Here is a 13024-nt window from a genome sequence, read left to right as displayed (position 1 = left end):
TAGTGAAAGCTACTAAGGTTGGGAAATAAAATCAAGACTAAATAGAATAAGGAGTATTGGTAACTGCGATGCCAGGAAGGGGTAGTGACTGCACTAACATTGGAGGTGAGGGGTGGGGAGAGTGGTTCAGAGGCCCCTTACGGATGGTAGTGGCACTGGAAGCAGCAAGATCCAAAAGGAAAAATAGAATGAGTAAAAATAATTTAACCCATATACAGAGGAAGGGAGAATGACTACAAATGCTGGAAATGAGGGTTGGGGGAAGTGGTTCAGAGGCCCCATTGGGAGGGTAGTGGCACTGAAAGCAATGGGAATCACAGGGTATATAAACAGCAAGCACTGAAGCACCATCGTACAAGAAGCGATGGAAGAGGCATCCAGTATCGACACACACACACACGCTCACCACAACAATTGCACAATGTTCCTACCTTCTCTCCAACATTTACTTCTTGAAACTAGTTATCAAATCCATTATTCATTAAGGCCCCCAAAATGTAATTTGCATTTGTTCGCCCTGACTTGGTTCTGTATTGTGAGTGAAGTGTGGTTAGCGTTGTGGTTGGGAGGGGCGGCAGCATCGAAGTCTGACCTCCTCTCCCGTTGCCTACAACTTAAGCCTAAGAACAAACGAGAGCAGAGTGCGAGTGAGTGTACCATCAAGTAGCATACCATCCTCCAGGTCCTCCTTACTCGCATCTTTCTTCTCCTCGCCGTCGTCGAGGGACTCTGAGGAACCCTTGTGGCTGCCGCTGTCGCTCTTCAGTTTGCGGTTCTTGTGGGAACCCAGAGAGTTGTTGCTGAGGGCGTCTTCCTCCAGGCGAACCTTCTTGTTGCTGTAGTCGTTCTCGATGATCTCGCCGCGGTTGTCTTTGCTGATGGAGTTCCCGATGTGTTTGCTGTTGTTGAGCACCGAGTTGCTCTTCATCTTGCCATCTGCAGAGACAAAAAGAAATCCAGTGAGGAGACAGGTAATGTTTATTAGCAAGATAAACAAACCTCGATTTAACAGACATCAGAAACACGAGACAAATTCCGCTGAGTCAACTAATACGAAACAAATTACAAAGTCAAACCAAGGTACGGGTGGGGCTGGCGTGAAGTTTTACAACACATATGCCATGAGCTCTAATCCCATCCCTACCGTGATTGTTTACAATCGTGTTCTTACGAATTCATTAATCAAAAGGGCAAAGTCCGTTGTTTACGGAATTGTCCGTTATTGTTACAATCACGGCAACAATCTTATCTCTAGCCACCATAATCGCCATCACCTGCCACTTGCTTCCTTCCGTATTAATCCGGTAAATCGAGGTTTTATTTATTATTACACTTATAGGGGGATGTTAAACACCGTAGGAATTATACAACGCCTGAGAGACGAGAGGTAATCAAGTATGATCCGAGGGATGGGAGGGTAGCTCTAACTTCTTGAATCAAGAGCCCTTTATCAGCATCGAGCTACGTCTCTGAATGGGGGAATACAGGTTCAGAAAGTGTTCAGACTGAGAATTAAAGACAAGCTGAGAGAGAGGCTGAGAGAAAAGCAGGTTGAGAGAAAGTCAGGCTCAGAATGACAGGTTATGTGAAAGGAAAGGAGAGAGAGAGAGAGAGAGAGAGAGAGAGAGAGAGAGAGAGAGAGAGAGAGAGAGAGAGAGAGAGAGAGAGAGAGAGAGAGAGAGAGAGAGAGAGAGAGAGAGAGAGACAGAGAGAGAGAGAGAGAGAGAGAGAGAGAGAGAGAGAGAGAGAGAAGTGCTAAATGTCTGAGTAACATTACACTCACACATTACATAACTGACACCACAACAACGACTGCTCACTAATGTAGAGCCGTAACACCAGAATTTCAGGAGCAATACACAGGAAACACAAAAATGAAACATGTTAAAACTTAACTGATAAAGAATTAAATGAAATATCTTGATATTTCACAATATTTTCACTTTTTTTTAATATTTTCAAACAGTTTTAGGAAATTTATATTTTTTTTTTCATCAAAATTAGGATCAAAATGATTCTAATGTTTTAGAAGCGGTGAAAATTAGATAAAAGAATCCATCTAATAAGTTGCAGACAAAGCATTTAAGTTCATTACTAATGTAATGCTGTAATCTACATTATGATCAAGTTTGATCCGAGGAAAGGGAGGGTAGCTCCAATTCCTCTGAGTAGAAGCATCAACGGTATACTGAAGTGAGTGTATGTGTGACCGGCCAACAGATCCCCTAGCTGTCGTCAAGACAATACTCGGTAATATTGGTAGAACTACCGACAAAATGTTAGGTACAAGGACACAGATCCGACTAATGTGATATTTTACTTCTGCAACGTTTCGCTGTCCAGGAGCTCTGGAGAGCGAAACGTTGCCCTTGTAAATGTCACATTCGTTGCACCTGTCTTCTACCTAACAAGAGAAAATTCGTTAGGTTTCAGGTCAGTTCCTGATCAATAGGGCTGTAGGGGGCTACGTGCTGCTAGCACTAACAGCCAAGTAGACTAGAGACAGCTAGAGGCCCTCGTATTGGCAGTCAGGAACCTCATACAGGCAGTTAGGGGCCCCTCATTCAGAGGCTTGGTGTCGGCGAGAAAAGCTAGGAAAGTGCAATGTCGGAGACCCGTTCCTCAGGGTACACACCCAGGAAGATGAACCCACCTCTGGGTACTCGCCCAGGAAGATGAACCCAACTCTGGGTACTCGCCCAGGAAGATGAACTCAACTCTGGGTACTCACCCAGGAAGATGAACCCAACTCGGGGTACTCACCTACGAGGTCGAACCCGTCTATGGGGATGTCGACTTGCGTGTGATCTTTGGGCATCTTCTTGTTGCCTGTCTGACCATCCATCATGATGTCGTCAGCATCCACGTCTCGACAGTCTGTAAGACGCCGCGTCAAAACTGTCTCACTAATCACGCTATTGTCCCGCTCTGCTCCTACCTCTACACACCACTACCCTACTTCTATACACCACTACCCTACTTCTACACACCTCTACCCTACTTCTATACACCTCTACCCTACCTCTACACATCTCTACCCTACTTCTACACACGTCTACCCTACTTCTACACACCTCTACCCTACCTCTACACCCTTCTACCCTACCTCTTCACCCCTCTACCCAACCTCTACACACATTTAATCTATCTCTACGATTCTACACTCTTCGCTTCACTAGTGCCGAACACAGCTATACACACTACTATATCTATACAAATAACTGAACACTGTTATTCTGTAGTGAGGGATCAATGGACATAGTCTGTAACTATGGATCTATAGCAGTATATAAGAGCAACAGGAGGAGGATGACTTAGACAATTGCGCAACACTTGGGTATCTTTACTAAGGAAACGTTTCACCAACCAGTGACTTTCTCAGTCCAATACAGAGAAGAATGGCTGAAGATCAGGAGTTAAGGCAATCAGTCCCTTAGTCTTGACTTGATGTGATCAGTCCATGAAGATTGAGGGACTGATTACATCGACTCCAGTCTGAGGGACTGATTACATCGACTCCAGGCTGAGGGACTGATTACATCGACTCCATGCTGAGGGACTGATTACATCGACTCCATGCTGAGGGACTGATTACATCGACTCCAGTCTGAGGGACTGATTACATCGACTCCAGTCTGAGGGACTGATTACATCGACTCCATGCTGAGGGACTGATTACATCGACTCCAGTCTGAGGGACTGATTACATCGACTCCATGCTGAGGGACTGATTACATCGACTCCAGTCTGAGGGACTGACTACATCGACTCCAGTTCGAGGGAATGATTACATCGACTCCAGTTTGAGGAACTGATTACATTGACTCCAGTCTGAGGGACTGATTACATCGACTCCAGGCTGAGGGACTGATTACATCGACTCCAGTCTGAGGGACTGATTACATCGACTCCAGTCTGAGGGACTGATTACATCGACTCCATGCTGAGGGACTGATCACATCGACTCCAGTCTGAGGGACTGATTACATCGACTCCAGTCTGAGGGACTGATTACATCGACTCCAGTCTGAGGGACTGATTACATCGACTCCAGTCTGAGGGACTGATTACATCGACTTCAGTGTGAGGGACTGATTACATTGACTCCAGTCTGAGGGACTGATTACATCGACTCCAGGCTGAGGGACTGATTACATCGACTCCAGTCTGAGGGACTGATTACATCGACTCCAGTCTGAGGGACTGATTACATCGACTCCATGCTGAGGGACTGATTACATCGACTCCAGTCTGAGGGACTGATTACATCGACTCCAGTCTGAGGGACTGATTACATCGACTACAGTGTGAGGGACTGATTACATCGACTCCAGTCTGAGGGACTGATTACATCGACTCCAGGCTGAGGGACTGATTACATCGACTCCAGTCTGAGGGACTGATTACATCGACTCCAGTCTGAGGGACTGATTACATCGACTCCAGTCTGAGGGACTGATTACATCGACTCCAGTCTGAGGGACTGATTACATCGACTCCATGCTGAGGGACTGATTACATCGACTCCATGCTGAGGGACTGATTACATCGACTCCAGTCTGAGGGACTGATTACATCGACTCCAGTCTGAGGGACTGATTACATCGACTCCAGTCTGAGGGACTGATTACATCGACTCCATGCTGAGGGACTGATTACATCGGCTCCAGTCTGAGGGACTGATTACATCGACTCCATGCTGAGGGACTGATTACATCGACTCCAGTCTGAGGGACTGATTACATCGACTCCAGTCTGAGGGACTGATTACATCGACTCCATGCTGAGGGACTGATTACATCGGCTCCAGTCTGAGGGACTGATTACATCGACTCCAGTTTGAGGGACTGATTACATCGACTCATGCACTGATTACATCGAGTCTGTGGGACTGATTACATCGACTCCAGTCTGAGGGACTGATTACATCGACTCCAGTCTGAGGGACTGATTACATCGACTCCATGCTGAGGGACTGATTACATCGGCTCCAGTCTGAGGGACTGATGCCTCAAACTCCTCCTGATCTTCACCCATTCTCCTCTATAATAATGTTGGCAAAATTACCGACAATATGTTAGGTAAAAGGACACAAGTGCAACTAATGCGACATTTTATTGCGACAACGTTTCGCTCTCCAGGATCTTCAACGGCTTCACAAAGCTCCTGGAGAACGAAACGTTGCCACAATAAATTGTCGCAATAGTTGTACTTGTGTCCTTTTACCTAACAATCATCTCTGTACTGGACTGAGGAAGCAATTTGTGGGCGAAACGTTTCCAATAAAGATCCTCAAGTGTTGCACGAGAAGCTCTTAAGAGGCACGTAAGTCGCTCCGTCTTCTAATAACATGTTCGCTTCTCCACTATAATCTACCTCGCCCATGATTAATATCACATTTGCTTTGTCTGTTTGGTAAGGTGAAGTCCAGGATCTTTCCATAATTCATGGTATAACTTAACAAATACATGTATTTGATGACAATTGTGTTGCAGATTTGTTAAGTTATACCAAGCAAATGCGATAGTAATTATGGACAAGATAGATTATAGTGGAAAATGAACATGTTATTAGAAGACGGAGGAATTTACGTGCCTCTTACTCTATCAACCTGTTTATTCTCTATTTTATCTATATGCCAGGAGGTTGACGCGACCGTCTGCGCCTCTCTTTGGTGCTTCTCTGAAGCTCTACATTCATTCTTGGATGCTACACCCATTCGTAGGTGCTACATTCATTCTTGGATGCTACACCCATTCGTAGGTGCTACATTCATTCTTGGATGCTACACCCATTCGTAGGCGCTACATTCATTCTTGGATGCTACACCCATTCGTAGGTGCTACATTCATTCTTGGATGCTACACCCATTCGTAGGTGCTACATTCATTCTTGGGTGCTACACCCATTCGTAGGTGCTACATTCATTCTTGGATGCTACACCCATTCGTAGGTGCTACATTCATTCTTGGGTGCTACACCCATTCGTAGGTGCTACATTCATTCTTGGATGCTACACCCATTCGTAGGTGCTACATTCATTCTTGGATGCTACACCCATTCGTAGGTGCTACATTCATTTTTGGGTGCTACACCCATTCGTAGGTGCTACATTCATTCTTGGGTGCTACACCCATTCGTAGGCGCTACATTCATTCTTGGATGCTACACCCATTCGTAGGTGCTACATTCATTCTTGGATGCTACACCCATTCGTAGGTGCTACATTCATTCTTGGGTGCTACACCCATTCGTAGGTGCTACATTCATTCTTGGATGCTACACCCATTCGTAGGTGCTACATTCATTCTTGGGTGCTACACCCATTCGTAGGTGCTACATTCATTCTTGGGTGCTACACCCATTCGTAGGTGCTACATTCATTCTTGGATGCTACACCCATTCGTAGGTGCTACATTCATTCTTGGGTGCTACACCCATTCGTAGGTGCTACATTCATTCTTGGATGCTACACCCATTCGTAGGTGCTACATTCATTCTTGGATGCTACACCCATTCGTAGGTGCTACATTCATTCTTGGGTGCTACACCCATTCGTAGGTGCTACATTCATTCTTGGGTGCTACACCCATTCGTAGGTGCTACATTCATTCTTGGGTGCTACACCAATACGTAGGTGCTACACCCATACGTAGGTGCTACAGACATACGTAGGTGCTACACCCATACGTAGGTGCTACAGACATTCGTTCTCGCATAGCACACAACTAACTTAGCTTTTTTGCGCATCCATTAAGGTCACCAACTATACATCACTCATGCTTGTCCCAAACACCATTTGTAATATATAAACATTCATAGACAATAAATATATAAACACTGGTATGCTAAAAGGTAGGTATACTAGCGATATATATATATATATATATATATATATATATATATATATATATATATATATATATATATATATATATATATATAAATAATATATAATATATATATATATATATATATATATATATATATATATATATATATATATATATATATATACACTAATGGGAGATATTCTATATAATGTACATTCCAAGGAATCAGAGTGCTTTACATGTATGTAGAGATGGATGGACACATGCAGAGGCAGGCGGGTTCCACATGCATGTACACATATATATTCAACTAGTATACAGAGAAATCATTCTCGACCTGGACATGTGTATTTGAAATACATACACAGAAATATACTCTATACTCATATATTTTATGTATACAAGTACACTGTACACACATATATATACGTATGCTGTACATGCACACGTAAATACACTTAATTAAATAATTTGTATCGTATTTAATACCTAGCGAAATAAGTGTTCGAATCACCTAACACACATTCCGAACACTCGCTAAAACTCTTCGAATCCCCCAACACACATTCCGAACACTCGCTAAAACTGTTCGAATTCCCCAACACACATTCCAAACACTCGCTAAAACTGTTCGAATCGCCTAACACACATTCCGAACACTCGCTAAAACTGTTCGAATCCCCCCCCAACACACATTCCGAACACTCGCTAAAACTGTCCGAATCCCCCAACACACATTCTGAACACACTATTTGAAACATCTCACAGTATTCCGAACACTCACAAAATCTGCTCGAAACATGGCCCACACGAAGTACTCACGGACAATATGTGCCTACACATACTAGTGGTATACATCAGGTATACACATACATAGCCTGCCATACTAACTCATGTTAAGTATAATACACTAATGTTAAAATACTGCACCAATAAGAGTGCAGAGAATTTGAGGTGTTATGTATGTGACGATATATTAACATTATGTTATGGTATGTTATATTAACGTTATGTTATGGTATATTATGTTATTGTTATGTTATGTATATGATGTTATATTAACATTATGTTATGGTATGTTATATTAACGTTATGTTATGTATGTGATGTTAACATTATGTTATGGTATATTATGTTATTGTTATGTTATGTATATGATGTTATATTAACATTATGTTATGGTATATTATGTTAACGTTATGTATATGATGTTAACATTATGTTATGGTATGTTATGTTAATGTTATGTATGTGATGTTATGTAAACATTGTTATGTATGTGATGTTATGTTAACATTATGTTATGTATGTGATGTTATGTTAACATTATGTTATGGTATATTATGTTAACGTTATGTATATGATGTTAACATTATGTTATGGTATGTTATGTTAATGTTATGTATGTGATGTTGTTAACATTATGTTATGTATGTGATGTTATGTTAACATTATGTTATGTATGTGATGTTATGTTAACATTATGTAATGATAAGTGATGTTATGTTAACATTATGTAATAATAAGTGATGTTATGTTAACATTAAGTAATGGTATGTGATGTTATGTTAACATAATGGTATGTTATGGTAACATTTTGTAATGTTATGTTATGGTAACATGTAATAGCATGTGATGTTATGTTGTTTCGACACCATGCCCAGCCCTTCTAGGGCAGGGTAGGTGCCTGAGCCCGAGCCTTTAGCTCATAAGACTGTCATTCCCATTTGCCCCCTTGGGGCGGGGATGGCGGACCAGAGAGGCCTAGCTTGTGGCTAGGCCTGGGGACAGTTGGTCCCATAGATGAGGAGGTACTTGTGCCTCCTCCCATGGGAGACTTAGGTCTCAGACACTCCCTAAAGAGGGAGCCAAGGCCGGGCCACCACTTGGAAAAGGCCCGGGCCGGGAGAATACCGGCTAATCTTTAATAATAATAATAATATGTTATGTTATGTGATGTCATGCAATGTATGTGATGTTATTTTACAGGAGGCAACATTATGCAACAGTATGTGACGTTATGTGAAGTATGTGGCATAATGTGATAGTACATTCCATTATGTAATGTCATGTGACGTTGTGAAATGTGGCATTAGGTGACGGTATATATTATTATGTGAAAGTATGCTACATTGCATGTGACGTTGTGCTATGTGTTTTTATAGTTATGTGGCATGTGGTGGTATGTTTCGTTATGTGATGATATGTGGCATTATTTTATTCAGTGTGGTGGTATGTGGTATCATATGATGGTATATGGCATTATGCGATGTTATATGAAAATATATAACGTGTTATGTGATGATACATATCACATGGTGCATACCATCATGTGATATATAGTGTTTATGTACGTATATGTACGTGACTAGTGACTACGTGTACTAATATGTACTTGTAACTCGGCGTTATTGTGTAGTATTGCCTGGTGGTAACAGTCTTAAGGATAATAACAGCAGGGTTGCCCGTAGCTCAGTGGTAAAGCCTGCTCACAACCAAAAGGACCAGGATTCGATTCCCGGGGACAGACGAATAGGTAAGATGTTTCCTCGTCATGATGCCTTGGATCAATGTAACTCTTATAATTATTATAATCATTATTATTATTATTATTACAAACAGTGGTAAACAACGAGGTTTTGACCTTACTGTAGTTTGTGTTTATTCTCTGAGAAGCGCTACACCCACGTGGGTTATGTAGAGGTCATCAATTTGTAAGATTTGCCTGTCGTCTTTACTTGTTCTCCACAGAGAGAAAGAAAACATCAACACTCCTGCTAGAGTGCAAAACATTTAACAGGCTTCCGTTTCGCATTCAATATGAGAGGATGGTAGCACCTCCCTGGGTGGCTGCTGTCTACCAACCTATTGCCTACGTGGTATGGTGGTGATGGTGCGTGAGGTGGTAATAGGCATCAGTGGTGGTGGTGGGCAGTAACAGTGGTGATGGTGCGCAATGGTGACAGTGGTGGTGTAACAGCGAGCATAGCCATTGCAGAAGTGGGCATAAAATATGAGAATGACGGTGTTCCTAGGTGTTAGTAGTGAGCGTGTTCATTTCACCATCTTGGACCGTGAGCCTGAGACCAACCTGGTGTCTGGTCGCTGATCTGGTTGGTGAGCTTGGCGCGGATGTGCTTCAGGCCGTTGAGGACCGACCTCTTCACCCAGGCCTTGAAGCGGGCGATGCGGTCGAAGGCTTCGGCTAGCTTGTTGGTCTCACCGTCGCTCTGCGGAGCCGACAGGTTCGAAGCACCGAAACTGCTCAGTAGCAGAGCCAAGAACAGGTTCAACACCTGTCACGAGAGGCAAAGTAAGCTAAATGGTTTGACATGTGACCTACAGGAGGCTAGATTAGTTATTGTCTGACATGTAGTGACCTACAAGAGGCTAGATTAGTTGTTTTTTATATGTAGTGACCTATGAGAGACTAGGTTAGCTGTTTGACCTATCTGGGTAAATTTAATCTGGATAACAATTCACAACTAACACACAAATCAGAAATAAAACTAGACGACTTTTCGGTCTGTCCCGGACCAACAAGAGATGTAAAACTGATACGCAAATGTCCTGTTTGTAAGCACTAATGAGTGACTTACGTCGTTTGTAAGCTAGTGACCTATGTTTTGAAAGTGCATGAACTCAAACAAATTCACTTACCACTAAATTGCCAATGATGACAGTGGCCATGAAGAATGGAATGCATGACCAGTCTCCCACTCGCATGCAGTCCCACATACTCTCGATCCACTCTCCGCACAGCACCCGGAACACGATCATGAAGGAGTGCATGAAATCTGTGAAGTTCCATCGGGGAAGCTGACCATCATCGCTCTCCGGAAAACGACTGACGTTGTCTGAAAAATAAGAAAGTGTCAGTCTTGCGCCTGTCCGCTCTTATCCTACTTCAGCTCATTTTAAAACCCAGCCCGACCCAAGACATATTACCCCCGTCCCCCTCTTCCCTAGAATGTTATCCACAACAACCAACATCGGTACCTATTTACTAACTGGTGAACAAAATGGTATATAATACCGACAAGTTGATGAGTAAGACACAAGTGCAACAGTTGGGTATCTTTATTATTGCAACGTTTCGCCTACACAGTATGCGAAACTGAAGCCTACTGTGTAGGCTAAACGTTTTAACAATAAAGATGCCCAATTGTTGCACTTGTGTCTTACACAAAAGGCAATAGGAATAAGGAAATATGTCCGCCAAATTTCGCCCCACCTCGGCTATTGGTGACCTTCGATTCACATCATTGAATAGACCGCTACAATAACCATTTAGAACACAGGAACACAAGAAAGAAGGAACACTGCAGCAGGCCCACTGAAACATGCGAAGCACGTCCATGTCCCCCCCCCCGGATTAGCCTAATGACCCACCTAGTCAGGTCACTTCCACTTAAGGAAGGAGCACGGCATCAGGCCTAATCAGGTCCAACTCACACCCACTCGTGTATTTATCTAACCATTTTTAAAACTACACAACGTTTTAGCCTCTATAACTGTACTTGGGAGTTTGTTCCACTCAACCACAACTCTATTACCAAACCAGTGCTTTCCTATATCCTTCCTGAATCTGAATTTTTCCAACTTGAAACCATTGCTGCGAGTCCTGTCTTGACTGGAAATTTTCAGCACGCTATTTACATCCCCTTTATTTATTCCTGTTTTCCATTAATACACTTCGATCATATCCCCCTTAATTCTACGCCTTTCGAGAGAGTGTAGATACAGGGCCCCTCAGTCTGTCCTCATAGGGAAGATTTCTGATACATGGGATCAACTTTGTCATCCTCCTCTGTACGTTTTCCAGTGCATGATAATACCAGGGAAATTGAGGACTTTCAAAGAGCACTAGGAACAAAAGGACACTTAGGCCTCTGAACAAGAAAAAGAGAATGCATCAGCGCATGGAAAGCAAAATAACCTTCACAGTATTGTAAACGATAAATGGGAAGAATTTACGTCATTAATTATGTAGCCCACACTCATCCTGTAAAGTAAAAGGACACAAGTGCAACTAATGTGACATTTAATTGTGGCAACGTTTCGCTCTCCAGGAGCTTTATCAAGCCATTACAAACAATACATGGACACAGAGGGTATATAAAGGCTCAGAGTGAGGTGCAATACTAGTGAGGTACCATTTCGATGTTCACTAGTGGTAGTAGTAGTAGTAGTAGTGACAAAAGTAATACAATATGGTAGAGCAATTAATTCGTACCATATTGTATTACTTTTGTCACTACTACTACTACTACTACTACCACTAGTGAACATCGAAATGGTACCTCACTAGTATTGCACCTCACTCTGAGCCTTTATATACCCTCTGTGTCCATGTATTGTTTGTAATGGCTTGATAAAGCTCCTGGAGAGCGAAACGTTGCCACAATTAAATGTCACATTAGTTGCACTTGTGTCCTTTTACTTTACATATTGTCGGTAATTCTACCAACTTTATTACACACTCATCCTGTAAGATACATATCTCACAATCATCCTGCGACAGGTAGTCACCCCATTTTCACCCTGTGAACAGTAGCCACCAAAACTCACCCTGTGGGTGGTAGTCAAACACATATGAATAAATGGTTTAGGAAACCGGCAAGTTGATAATGAGACACTAGTGCAACATCTGGGTATCTTTACTCAGGAAACGTTTCATTGAAGATGAGGATGTTGAGGCAATCAGTCCCCCATCCTTGGAGTTGGCGAAGACCACTGCAGTCTGGAAAAGTCTTCAAGACTACAGTGCTCTTCACCAGCTACAAGGCTGAGGGACTCATTACCTCATCTTTTCTCAATATGACCTTAAATTTGTATGGATAAAGCCACCGGCTGGTTTAACATCTACAATAAAGAGACCCAGATGTTGCACAGGTGCCTAATCACCCAGATGTTGCAAAAGCGTCTCATTTATCAAACCCATGCCCGTCGCGTAGGGCTGCTGTCCAATGTTTACACCCACCGTGTAGGGCAGTTGTTCAATGTTTACACGCACCGTGTAGGGCAGTTGTTCAATGTTTACACGCACCGTGTAGGGCAGTTGTTCAATGTTTACACCCACTGTGTAGGGCAGTTGTTCAATGTTTACACCCACCGTGTAGGGCAATTGTTCAATGTAGATGAATGGTTCAGAGAACCGACACGTTGATAAATTAGACACATGTGCAACT

General features: G+C 42.7%; 1 protein-coding gene across 9 annotated transcripts in view; it reads right to left on the bottom strand.

The window, feature by feature from the left end:
* The window catches only part of para (sodium voltage-gated channel paralytic), a 431083-nt gene that overhangs the window by 73456 nt on the left and 344603 nt on the right, over positions 1-13024 (bottom strand). For 6 of the 9 annotated variants that reach the window (XM_070099700.1, XM_070099701.1, XM_070099699.1 and 3 more), the window contains 4 exons: positions 10494-10690; positions 9925-10129; positions 2764-2898; positions 658-936 (listed from right to left, as the gene is read on the bottom strand). In XM_070099700.1, the coding sequence (XP_069955801.1) occupies positions 658-936; positions 2764-2898; positions 9925-10129; positions 10494-10690 (816 nt within the window). The remainder of the gene's footprint in view (positions 1-657; positions 937-2763; positions 2899-9924; positions 10130-10493; positions 10691-13024) is intronic. The other 3 variants (XM_070099707.1, XM_070099702.1, XM_070099703.1) reach the window with 3 other exon arrangements.

The sequence above is a fragment of the Cherax quadricarinatus genome, chromosome 68 (genome assembly GCF_038502225.1).
Source record: "Cherax quadricarinatus isolate ZL_2023a chromosome 68, ASM3850222v1, whole genome shotgun sequence".
Classification (NCBI taxonomy): domain Eukaryota; kingdom Metazoa; phylum Arthropoda; class Malacostraca; order Decapoda; family Parastacidae; genus Cherax; species Cherax quadricarinatus.
Note: the sequence above shows the minus strand (reverse complement) of the source record. Positions and strands in the feature narration are given on the sequence as shown.